Below are 12733 nucleotides of genomic sequence, written 5' to 3' on the forward strand. Positions count from 1 at the left end.
GAATTTTAATTTGACCACCCTGTTGAAGGAGAACTTGTAGTGTATTTGAGGTTCATTTGAGTTTTTTTATTTCCACTTCAAATTTCAGACTTGATTTTCCCATACAAAAAATGTATCAACCATTACAAAAATGTCCATTAATTATAATCCACATAGTAATTCACATTTCCTGTTGCTGCAGGATTATTTTCCTGCTAAAGCAAACTGGGTCAAATTAAGATCCTACATCTGTAAGTTTGCAGTAATGTTCCTCTTATATTTGCCCCTCTCATTCTTATCAAATGTCTTACCAATTTAAAACTAAATGAAGATTTGAAAAATTGATTATAAACATTAAGCACTACATTTTTACTCAGCCTTCATTTTGACAGGGAGTCGATGCTGAGACTAAGGTCTATTTAACAGATGAGCCCTGTTTAGCACAACAATACACATCAAAATACAATACACACATTAAACGACACATTCATATACACATTAAAATAGACGTTATTATACACGTTATTATACACGTTACGCAAACACAATCATAAACAGACACATTCTTCAGTGAAAAGGTCCCCTAACAACCCAGTTCCTCCCATTTTAAAGTGTATTCTAGATCATTCTACACGTAAGGTGCAACAACACTAGAAGCAGGTCTACCCAATCCAAAGGTTCTCATGCTATTCGTTGGTCAGGGCTGTTCCATCAGGTTTCAGTAGCATATTAAAGATACTGATTGTAAATGTCAGAATGTATTTGTTTCATAAATAGTACAATATATCTTTGTTGTGCCTAATCTGTTTGCCTGGCTAGAGCATTGTCGTGTACAGAATACTGTTAAACCTCCAGCTCTGTACTGAAAGGTCTATGGCTAGTGTCCTTGAGTGTCAACTCAAACACATTGAAAGGGCATTTGATACTTCACATGAAATTTCTTGAGATGTATTAAATGACAGAGTTTTCATGATGTTTAAATGATTTTTCATGTCTTTTAATATCAAATGAAGTGCCTTTATTGTTCAGAATTGTGTCCTCTTTCAATTTGTGCTCTCTGTATTGTATAAATCGTATATATATCGTTTGTACTGTACCTACATAACAAAGCAATGAAAGGTATATATGCACTTTGCAATACTGTAACCGGGCAAAACGTTGATTTCCCTGTTCTGTTCGGTATCCTACGTAATAGTTAGATGGAATAACACGCGGCAGAGGGATGATTCTGAATAAACTGAAGAATGCTGTCGATATCTAAGCTTGTTAGATGGGAAGAAGAAAAAAAAGTACACATATCTATTTTTAATTAACTCCCTAAATTAATTGACATGCTTATATTGCTACACAGCAAATGTACTGCAAGGTATTTTAGTGGAATTTTGCTTATTTCTATTTAAAATACACGTAATAAAAATGTTTACTCTTATTTCCACTCATGTCTAATTTAACTGGCCATCTGTAAATATGTTGTAAAAAAATGTGTTATACTTCACTAAAAGACAATGACTCATCCATCAAAAGAATTCAGAACACCCAAACTACTTTAATATGTACTGGCTGTAAGCACTGTGGGAGGTGAGTTAGGGGAAGTTGCAATGATATCAGGACTGACAAGCCACCCCAGTCAACCAGTTCCTTAACAACCCTTGAGTAGAGCGGACAGACTACCCAGAGGACAGACATATAGACAGAGACCAACAGAGACAGTGAGAGGGACAGAATATGCTCTCCCTAGCCCTTTTCCTGGGCATCATGCTCTGCACAGCCCAAGGTAAGCACATTAATCAATGTGAGACTGTAGGAAGTGGTTTAAAATCAGCTCCTTTGTTCTCTGAATATTGTTCAGAGAATGTGTCATGATTTTTTTTAACCAACGAGACCTCATTTAAATCTCATGGTGCTGTCAATATTCACACAAATGTATCATGAGTTGTTTTGATGAAGAAAAAAAAAAGACCAACTTTTTTTGTATTTTGCATGGATAAAATTGCCATCACAACAGTCAAATACATTTGTTTAAATATTTAACACAATAGATACATGCAATTTAATCTTAATTACATTTTTATGACAATTCATCTTTTTTTCCCAAAAAGTGTAACCATGGATGTAACAGAATTTGGACTCAAATGGATAAAATGTCATAGTGAAGACTGTTACAGTGAGAGCAGGTGTTTAGCTTTGTGGGTTCTGGCATCTGAGAGCAGGGGGGGCAGGGGGGACAGGGGGGGTCATAGGGGGTGGGGGGTAAACACAGAGCAGAAGCAGAAGTGAGAGTGGGATTGGGAAACAGGCCCCCCGAGACTTGGATCCGTCCAGCAAGTCCCGAGCACAATGTGTTTCCTGGAGCTAGACCCTATTGGAGGTTTCGTAAAAAACAATTCCACACACAAAAAGAGACATGCTTAAACCCTTCTCAGGAACACTCTCATTTCCCCTTTCTCCCTGAAAAAAACACTCAAATATGAAATGGACAGAAAAGCATTTATTGCAAAATAATTATCTCTGGTGACGTTGATGTATACCAAGAAAATTATTTTTATTACCACCTTTCTATGGATGATACCTAAGGCATTGAAATTGAAATAACTCATAATTCACCATATGATAAAATTATATGTCAGTAACAGCAAATTACATAACTTTGGTACTGAAGTGTTGGCATCATGCCTGACAGAGGAGAAATTCAAGACGATGCGCTTCACTGATTCAAAGTAAGTGGATTGTTTGATGTCCATTTTAGTATTTTATACAATACAAGTGAAATAATGTGTTGTACAGTCAAATAAAATGTATTTTTCTTGCAGGTTTGTTGCTTTGTATTAAAATGGGAGGCCTTCACTCATCACTCAACAATGAGACAATGTGTTTTCACCCTCTTTCAGGTGATAAAGAACCCCCTGCCAGTGAACCAGTTGGCATGACCATGGGGGACCTTAAACCAGTCTTCCTCCCAGCCAACCCAGAGTTCAGTCAGGCTCCCCCAGACCCGGTAGTAGCCCCTACGTCTCTCTGCTGTGGAGTGGATGAGCTGAAACAGTTACTCTCCCAACATACCCAGGACCAGCGAGAAGCTGCTAGCTGGAAAGGAGAGGTGGTCAAGGCGCTGTCTCAGCTGATCCAGGAGCACCGAGAGGTGTCCAGCGGCCAGAAGGAGGTCATCAACCTGCTGAAAGCCATGAATGACCAGGGAGCTCAGCACCTGAATAACCTGCAGAACCTGGGCAGACACCAGAGTCTTCTGGTGGAGAACCACCAGGCCCTGCTGCTGCAGGTGTCCCGCATCTCCACCCACCTCCAGGACCTGGCCAAGAAACCCAACGCTGCCAGCCAATGAGACGCTCAAATCTTAACCTGCATGAGACAGGCTGTCCAATCAGGATGAATAAGCTTCATAACAAACTAAGCAGCAGTTCAATCCAGTTTCAGATCGTGGGCAATAACCTGCTACTAAACCAAATTTGGTCAATAAGGCATACAATAGAGAATGCATTGATAAAGTCAATTTGCTTGTATGGATTTAACAATTAACTGATGAACCAATCACAGTCCGATATCCCAATACTAAATCACATTATCTGATTTGTTTATTTTTTACTGTTTTGGATTATAACATCCATGATTGATTACCAATGTATAGTATCACTGTCTGAATTGCCTAAAAAACAAATAAACAGATTCAAAATAACATTTATTTTACAAGTCTTCTTTGTGATGCGTCGCCATTTTCCTGGTTGCTAAAATTCTAATACTTTGCCTAATTTCAGTTAATGTGACAAAACAAACAAGGTAGAGAATCATGGTACAATCCAAACTGCAGTGAAATATATTTTCAATAACCAAAAATATTGTAATTTCAGCTGTTTGAAGATGGTGTACAAACGAGAAAGTAAAAGATGCAAAAACTAAACTTAAGAATGGGAGGCATAGAAACAGAACACATAGAACAGATATACTGCTTCTTAGACTTGCTTTCAATGGGAATGACAGATCTATAACTCACATGTCTTTGTGAATTTGGTGGGGTTGCCCCAAAAAGTTACATATTGTAGCTTTAAATTGTTCTTCCTCTTCTGTCCAAGGTAGATCCTCTTCTATCTGTCCGGCTCTGCATTTACTGCTGATGACTAAATTCCGTCTGACTATTACTCCACCCTCCTTATGCAAGGATGGATCAGTGTTATATTTTTCAGTGGAGGTCTTTAAAATGTTCCAAACATTTTCAACCACCACCCTGAAAAACAACAATCTGTACAACAAACTGTCCATGGCGCATTCAATCTCCCTACAAATGTGTCAAATGGAGAGATCTCTGAACAAATGTTCACATATTAAAAAAATGTAATGATAGAAGTTGAAGATCAAATATATAAACTGAATAAATACAAATCAGTGGGGCATCCACTTGAACATGTTCATCCCTGAGAAGATAGGTTTTAGAGTTACAAATGTGATAATTCATTGGAATCTATTATTACCGTAGTCTATGTCTATATTCCATGAAACATGTGAGGGACATGTGAGGAAACGTGAGGAAACATGTGAGGGACATGTGAGGAAACGTGAGGAAACATGTGAGGGACATGTGAGGAAACGTGAGGAAACATGTGAGGGACATGTGAGGAAACGGGAGGAAACATGTGAGGGACATGTGAGGAAACGTGAGGAAACATGTGAGGGACATGTGAGGAAACGTGAGGAAACATGTGAGGGACATGTGATGGACATGTGATGGATATGTGAGGGATTGTTAATCTTGATTGTTTATTCCTGGTTCTGTCTTTGGTTTGTTGACAGAGCGAAGTCCTCCAGTGATCAGGCTGAACTCTGTGTTGCTGAGGGAGGCTGAGAGGACTTTGCCTTTAGGAACGTCGTTCACCTTGACCTGTGAGGGGGACAGCACAGCCACCTGGTCTACCACAGCGTTCAAAAGGAGGAACACTAAACAGGGGAGTATGATTACCACCAGGCACCTTACAGCAGACTACACTGGCACATACAAGTGTGTGTATGACAACCAACCAGACCTGTTCTCAGAGGTCCACATCTATGTGAAAGGTAAGTGTTTTCATGACATGACATCTTTTATTGAGAGTGGGAAATGCGCTCTAGAAATGTTAAATTATCATTATTATTATTATCATCATCATCTGTCCAGCTGCCAAAGCCACACACAACATTGTATGTTTATCAGCTAATATGTCACAAGTTAAGTCAACATTGCTCAACCTGTTATGTTCCTTATAGATCCCATTAACATCCTGGTAACCCCCCGCAACATGAGAGATGTTAAGGAGGGCGGGGATCTTCTCCTCTGTCAGCTGACAGACCCCAGTGCCACAGACCTGTCCCTCCGTATGGCCAACGGAGACCCAACACCCCCCGACATGAACTACACTGTCAGTCCCAGGAGAGGGATCCTCATCAGAAACCTTCTGACCAGCCACAGTGCAAACTACATCTGCAGCGCAAAGATCAATGGGGTCACAACACGCTCAAAAGACATCACCATCAATGTCGTTCAAAGTAAGACGAAGTAGATGTCTGTGCATGTTGTATATGTTGGACGTTGCATTGAGGTTATTAGTCCCAAAGCATCTAAACACATCTACTTCTATGTGTCTGTTCCAGGGTTGCGTTGGCCACCGTCTGTGTTAATTGAGGTAGATGGGTATGTTAGTATTGTTGGAGAGGAGCTCCTCATCCCCTGCATCACCAGTAACCCTAACCACTTCTACAACGTCACCTGGAAACACTCCTCTCTCAAAGTCAGTTAAACAGTAACCTGTCCTCAATTTCTATCATTAAATCATATGTTTCCTATTAGCTTGTATGATACAGTATATGTCTGAAGATCTGAACTGATATGTTGGTGTTGTTTTTTATATATATATACAGGCATTGAACTTCTTACAAAAAGTAATGCAGGACAAGCAGGTCCACATCACCAGTACTGTGACTATCCCAGCTGTGACCATGTCTGACACAGGAAACTTCACCTGTACAGCCATGAATGAGGCTGGGGCCAACAGGTCCACCACCTACCTGCAGGTCGTAGGTAGGCATTAGGGAAAGGGAGTGTTGATCTACCATCTAATATGTTTGGCTAGCATCTAATATGTTTGGCTAGCATCTAATATGTTTGGCTAGCATCTAATATGTTTGGCTAGCATCTAATATGTTTGGCTAACATCTAATATGTTTGGCTAGCATCTAATATGTCTGGCTAGCATCTAATATGTTTGGCTAGCATCTAATATGTTTGGCTAGCATCTAATACGTTTGGCTAGCATCTAATATGTTTGGCTAACATCTAATATGTTTGGCTACATTGGATCATACTTATGTAAGCCCGCGAGATCAGGATGGTAGTACAAGGCTAGTGTTGATCTCCACAAACACCAAACATGGAAACCTGTTTTAAAAGTGAAACTCAGCTCAGCATCCTCAAAATAAATTGTGGTGTGATAATTTAAAATGTTAAGTTTTGTTGAAGTTTGTGATCAAAATAATGTTATCTTCAATGTTATCTCTCTGTTTGTCTTTCTCCCTTCTTCAGACGAGCCTTACATTAGGCTCATACCCCGCCTGTCACCCAATCTATACCAAAATGGCTCCTTAGTCAATGTGAAAGAAGGGGAGAACCTTGAGATAAGCATTCTGATCGAGGCCTATCCCCAAATCAAGGAGCATTGGTGGGATGTGCCCATGTCTCACAGTCACAACATCTCCACTCATGGCGACACATGGACCGCCCAAGACAATTACAGGTCATTATTTTCCCAATAATTACCCTGCTTCTGAATGTGTATACCACATCATTTCTAAAAGATGGTGAATAAATACAGGAGCCGGTGCTGTTATTTGATCCTGTCCTGTCATCCTGTAGGTACGAGAGCAGCCTGCTGCTACACAGAGTCAGGTCTGAGGAGAGGGGCCAGTACACCCTCCACACCAGGAGCGCGCGCCTCAACAGCTCCATCACCTTCAATATCCAAGTCTACCGTAACATATCTTATTCCAATGTGACCGGTCATACCGACTATCAAACTAGAGAGAAAATATGGAGCAAAACTGTTCCGTGTATTGTGAGAGTGACGTGATGATGACTTACCCAGTGTGATGCTGTCTGTCCTCTCTGACTGAGTAGAGAAACCCAGTGCCATGCTCAGACTGAAGAATTCAACCACCCTGATCTGCACCTCCTCTGGATACCCAGCTCCCACAATCCTCTGGTACCAGTGCCCAGGAATACAAAGCACGTAGGTGTAAAAACTGCTGATGTAAAAAAGAGCTTTATATACTCAATTTGATTGGTTGTAGGTTCTCTAACTGGATAACAATAAGCCAAGAGCTTTGCACAGCAAAATATGCAGAGAGAGCTGTATCACTCTTAAATGAAACAGGCCTACTGTCTGTGCTCATCTTGACGTTCCTCTGTGTTCAGGTGTGATGCGGATAATGACACTGTGGAGGTGCAGCCTCTCTTCACCAGCACCATGGAGGTGCAGAGTGAGCTGACCCTCAGTCCCTCAACTGAGGAGGTCACAGTGGAGTGTGTCACCTTTAACTTTGCTGGCAAAAATCGGGACATCTTCGTATCGCGTAAGACGACCATTACCGCTATATAGTATACTGCACAAACAAAGGTTTTGTGAGATTCTCACACGGCGCCGGTGGTCTCTTACTATGACTAGTACTGAAACAGCCACGGGTAGTGTTATTTCTCGTTTCCCTGTTCAGTAATGAATAATGTCATGAGCTGACTTCAAGAGCATCCAAATGTACTGTGTTGTTTGCTATGTTTTAGATGTTCTTGCTACCACTTCATCAACATTTGTAATGTCCGAGCTGTTCACTCCCACTCTCATTGGAGCCACCAGCACAGCAGCCTTTCTGTTCCTTCTGCTTGTCATCGTTCTGTACAAATACAAGCAGGTGAGCTGCATTTACTGACTCGTTCATTGGCTTTCACTGTCCAAATAAATGTGCTGTTAGACCATTACACAACATATGTTTTCTCTCATAGAAACCCAAATATGAAGTCCGGTGGAAGATCATTGAGGCCAATGACGGGAATAACTACACCTTTATTGATCCTACTCAACTTCCTTATAACAAGAAGTGGGAGTTCCCTCGTGATAAGCTGAGGCTTGGTATGTTTTATTGTCGTTTTGGGGGTTAAAACAGAGATCAGTACATGAAACAGTAATGACTGACTGAAAACTCTGTGTTCCAGGCCAGATTCTGGGAGCAGGGGCTTTTGGGAAAGTTGTGGAGGCCACTGCCTATGGTCTGGGGACCGATGACAACATGACCACCCGTGTGGCAGTAAAGATGCTCAAGCGTGAGTTTGCCTCCTCATACTGTTTGTAAACATCTTTAACCCTGCAGCATTGCTTTTAATTTACAGAAGGAAGTCAAAATGATTGTACAATACATAACTGCTATTGGATACATGCTGGCATGAAAGTAGTTCCCATCATTAGATGAAGTAGTGTCTCAGTACATGCAATAATGAAAGAGTTACTCCTCCTCCTCCTCAGCAAGCGCCCACTCAGAGGAGAGAGAAGCTCTGATGTCAGAACTGAAGATCCTCAGTCACCTGGGATGTCATGACAACATTGTTAACCTGTTGGGGGCGTGTACTCAAGGAGGTGCGACAAACTCTTTTCTGTACTTGCATTTCCATAGAAGAAGGTAGCATGACTTGTTGGGTGAGTTTCATTGGTTAACCAAATCGGTCATCTCATTGTTGTGTCCGACCACAGGCCCAATGCTGATGATCACAGAGTACTGTAGCCATGGTGACCTGCTGAACTTCCTGCGTGGCAAGGCCAAGCTGTTCCTGGACTCCATCCTGAGTGGACCAGGGGTTCCAGAGGTTCCAGGGGATAGTGATCACTACAAGAACACATGTAGCCAGGAGTCTCGTGTCAGGAGGTGGGCTGAACTGATCACTAACATGCCTCTAGTCTCAACTCACTCTCCTTTCTCCATTCTCCCACCAGAGACATGGTTTCTGGGTTAGTGAAAGTGGACCAAAACGAGAAATGAGAAATAGATGTGAGGCACAAGTTTCAGTCTCCACACATGTTTTATATACGGTCAACCAGGTGACAAAGCTGTGTATTCTTCTACCCAGTGACCTCCTCTGCCCTCATTTTATGCATTGCTCTCTGTGGTGCCGTATCAAAATCTACATTCTATACTAACAAGGCATTCATGCCTCTTGACGCACGTCATGGTCTCTACGTTATCACTGACCGTACATTTTCATTTCTACACAGAATACACTGAGTGTACAAAACATTAGAAACACCAGAACAGCCTCAATTAGTCAGGGCATGAACTCTACAATGTGTCGAAAGCGTTCCACAGGGATGCTGGCCCATGTTGACTCCAATGCTTCCCACAGTTGTGTTAAGTTGACTGGATGTCCTTTGGGTGGTGGATCATTCTTGATTCACACGGGAAACTGTTGAGCGTGAAAAACACAGCAGCGTTGCAGTTCTTGACACAAACCAGTGCACCTGGCACCTACTACCACACCCTGTTCAAAGGCACTTCATCGCCTGAATGGCACACATACACAATCCATGTCTCAAGGCTTAAAAATCATTCTTTAACCTGTCTCCTCCCCTTCATCTACACTGTTGTAAGTATATTTTAGAAGTGACATCACTAAGGGATCATAGCTTTCACCTGGATTCACCTGGTCAGTCTATGTCATGGAAAGAGCAGGTGTTCTTAATGTTTTGTCCACTCAGTGTACCTGTCCAGTGTAGACCACAGTGTAACCTCTCAGTCCTTTATGTGTCTGCAGTGACAGTGGGATCTCCTGCTCCAGCTCAGACAACTACCAGGACATGCATCCAGCGCAGAGGCCCAAATACTGCCCTATGGGTAATTAACATCCATCTACACACTGCAGTAACACAGAGAGGGTTGTGGAGTGGAAGGGCGTTATACACTCTTCCTCGATCTTTCTCTCTATCTCTCTGCTAGGTTATGGAGTGAAGGGTGGTAATATACACTGTTAAGTCTCATATAGTCTCTCTCTTCCTCTCTCTCTCAGTCAAAGGTTCTTTATGTGAGGATCCAGAGACAGACACCTGGTCGCTGGACATAGAAGACTTGTTGAGGTTCTCCTATCAGGTGGCTCAGGGAATGGACTTCCTTGCATCCAAAAACGTAATAGAAAATTGTAATTGTCATTTAAAGTCAACTCATGTAGTGTAACATGCAGATTGACACATGATTATATCAGTGAAACCAATGTTGTCTTTGCAGTGCATTCACAGGGACGTGGCCGCTAGGAACGTCCTATTGACCGATGGCCACGTGGCTAAGATCTGCGACTTTGGGCTCGCTCGAGACATCGAGAATGACTCCAACTATGTGGTGAAAGGAAATGTGAGTTAATAAAACGATATAAAGAAATCACTTTAGTTTAGGAAGCTCAGATTCTCCAATGATTGTGAACTATGTTCCTTCCCAGGCCCGTCTGCCAGTGAAGTGGATGGCCCCCGAGAGCATCTTTGACTGTGTGTACACGGTGCAGAGTGATGTCTGGTCCTATGGGATACTGCTGTGGGAGGTCTTCTCTCTGGGTGGGTCACTCTGGCACTTAGCATGGGTGCTAGTCTGTCTGTTCGCTTGCCAATGAAAATGAAGTCGGCAAAAGCACAAACAGATCTGGAATCAGGCTAGGTCACTGGCACGTGATGACAAAAATGATGTCTTATGTCGATTCAAAGTATGTAAGAAAATATATATTTTTTTTAAAATAAATGTTTTGTTGTTATTTCTAGGTAAGAGCCCATACCCTAATATTGTGGTGGACACCCGGTTTTACAAGATGATCAAAGATGGATGCCACATGTCACAGCCGGACTTTGCCCCTCCAGAGATGTGAGTATTATACTTCAAGATCGGCAAAAAGAGATGATGTAACCTGACAACCTGCTGCAGTATCTGAAACTGAGAGTTCTCCTCAGATACACCATCATGAAGATGTGTTGGAACATGGAACCAACAGTGCGTCCAACCTTCAGTACCATTGGCCAGCTTATCCAGAGTCTACTGCCTGACCAGCCAGACCAGGTCAGATGGACTTAAGTGACAAACTGTAGTCTTTTTACGTTTTACATTTACAGTCTCTCTCTTAGCATTCCGCTAACTTCTTATTATTTCCTAAAGCAAGATTTTCTGTACTCCTAAAATGTATTTACAGTAAGAATAATATCATTTGGTGGGTAAAATAGTGTGGGGACATCAACACTTTTAATTTGACACAAAGAATCCTTTCTTCTGCCAGACCAACAGGAATGTGCAGGATAAGACGCCACAGCAGGAGGCAGGAGAGCAGTGTGACCAAGCTAAGATTAGTGAGGATTGTGATCAGACACTGAACCACGAAGAAGAGGAACAGCCCCTGATGATGAGGAATAACAATTACCAGTTCTGCTGAGAGCACATCAGGCCATCCTCCATTACTATACGTTCATAGATGACTGTCTGCCGGTCATAGCCAAGAGGTGGATGGACTAGACACACCAAATTATCCAAATGTCTTCACTCTCATTGTACAGAACATGGTTTTAGTGTCATACAGTACCTTTTTTACAAAGTACAAAGTCAAGTTCCAATAAGCAACAGTTTTAAAAGGAATTAAGCGTGTATGCCTTGAACATTTTATGTACAGAAAATGACCATAAACCCAGACATTATTCTACCCATTTAACTTTTATATTTACACAGATCAAGATATTTTACAAACTCTGATCGGACTGTGACAACTTAATGCCAGTAGCGATGCATGGGTAAAATCCCTAGGGAACCCAAGTCAGGGGGAAAAAAGCCATATTACAACCTGTGTGTTGTAATAATTGCATTATTTGCTCTATAACCTGTTAGTTCATATGCCTTGACACCGTGATATATAGGTCCAAGGCCGAGACAATAAGAAGATACAGTGGCAGAATTATTTCAACCACACCTTTGTTTCATCCCAAAACCGGAAAGCAACCTCTGTCCTCTGTGCAACTAGAAAAAAACATGTTGACTCACCCTACTTGTAGAGAAACGCCAATGCCACCCTCCTCTCTTCCATGTTGAGGAAACGGTCTATGACTCTGTCATACAGTACACGCTTTTAGTTTTAGTAGGCTACATGGCTAAAATGTTTGCTCGCTAACCTGACAATGACACAATGTGATGCAACAATTCAAGTTGTTTCTGTCAATGACGTTTTGCTTTTGATGTGATGTTATTTGTGTGAAGCAAATCCAGGTTGGCTTCCCTTGACGCTTTTTTTTTGTTGGTGCTCTAGGACCATTCACAGTTGAGCTCACTCAGTTTAGCTCAACGCTGATTGGTTATTATTTAATTAAAATGTTTATCAAGGGAGGCCAAATGCTTGCTGTATTCCCTCGCATTCAATGCTACGGGCGGCAACAATGTCATACTCTTTTTGACCAGACAGCATCAGATAGATGGGCTACACATACAGAGACAGAGGGGCACTGTTTGGCTCGCTCGGATGCTTTCACTGGTGGGACACATTCAGCCTCTTGCGACTTGAAGGAAAATGATGAAACACAGAGAGATGAAAGGAAATTATTTTATGTTTTTTTCTTGGTACATTTTTTAGTGAAGCCTGCCGTGAATACTGCTTAGTGAGCCACTGCTGAATGCATCTCTTTAAAAATTATTGGAGAATGGAGCAACATGCCTAAGTAACACAAGA

General features: G+C 41.7%; 1 protein-coding gene across 2 annotated transcripts; it reads left to right on the plus strand.

Annotated features, from left to right (window-relative positions):
* The first annotated feature begins 1488 nt into the window (after window positions 1-1488).
* LOC115204516 (macrophage colony-stimulating factor 1 receptor 1) lies at window positions 1489-12041 on the plus strand. 2 transcript variants are annotated; one of them, XM_029770164.1, is made up of 21 exons: window positions 1489-1753; window positions 4780-5040; window positions 5230-5508; window positions 5614-5750; window positions 5881-6040; window positions 6542-6752; window positions 6872-6987; window positions 7133-7244; window positions 7430-7587; window positions 7793-7920; window positions 8012-8138; window positions 8222-8329; window positions 8529-8639; window positions 8754-8925; window positions 9809-9888; window positions 10061-10176; window positions 10276-10398; window positions 10484-10595; window positions 10797-10896; window positions 10983-11088; window positions 11303-12041. In XM_029770164.1, exons 1-21 carry the CDS (start codon window positions 1705-1707, stop codon window positions 11453-11455), a joined length of 2919 nt encoding a protein of 972 aa, XP_029626024.1. In that variant the 5' UTR covers window positions 1489-1704; the 3' UTR covers window positions 11456-12041. The 2 variants fall into 2 exon arrangements, with proteins under 2 accessions (XP_029626024.1, XP_029626026.1); XM_029770166.1 differs by having other exon boundaries at window positions 10067-10176.
* The last annotated feature ends 692 nt before the right edge of the window (window positions 12042-12733 follow it).

The sequence above is a fragment of the Salmo trutta genome, chromosome 12, assembly GCF_901001165.1.
Source record: "Salmo trutta chromosome 12, fSalTru1.1, whole genome shotgun sequence".
NCBI classification, from domain to species: domain Eukaryota; kingdom Metazoa; phylum Chordata; class Actinopteri; order Salmoniformes; family Salmonidae; genus Salmo; species Salmo trutta.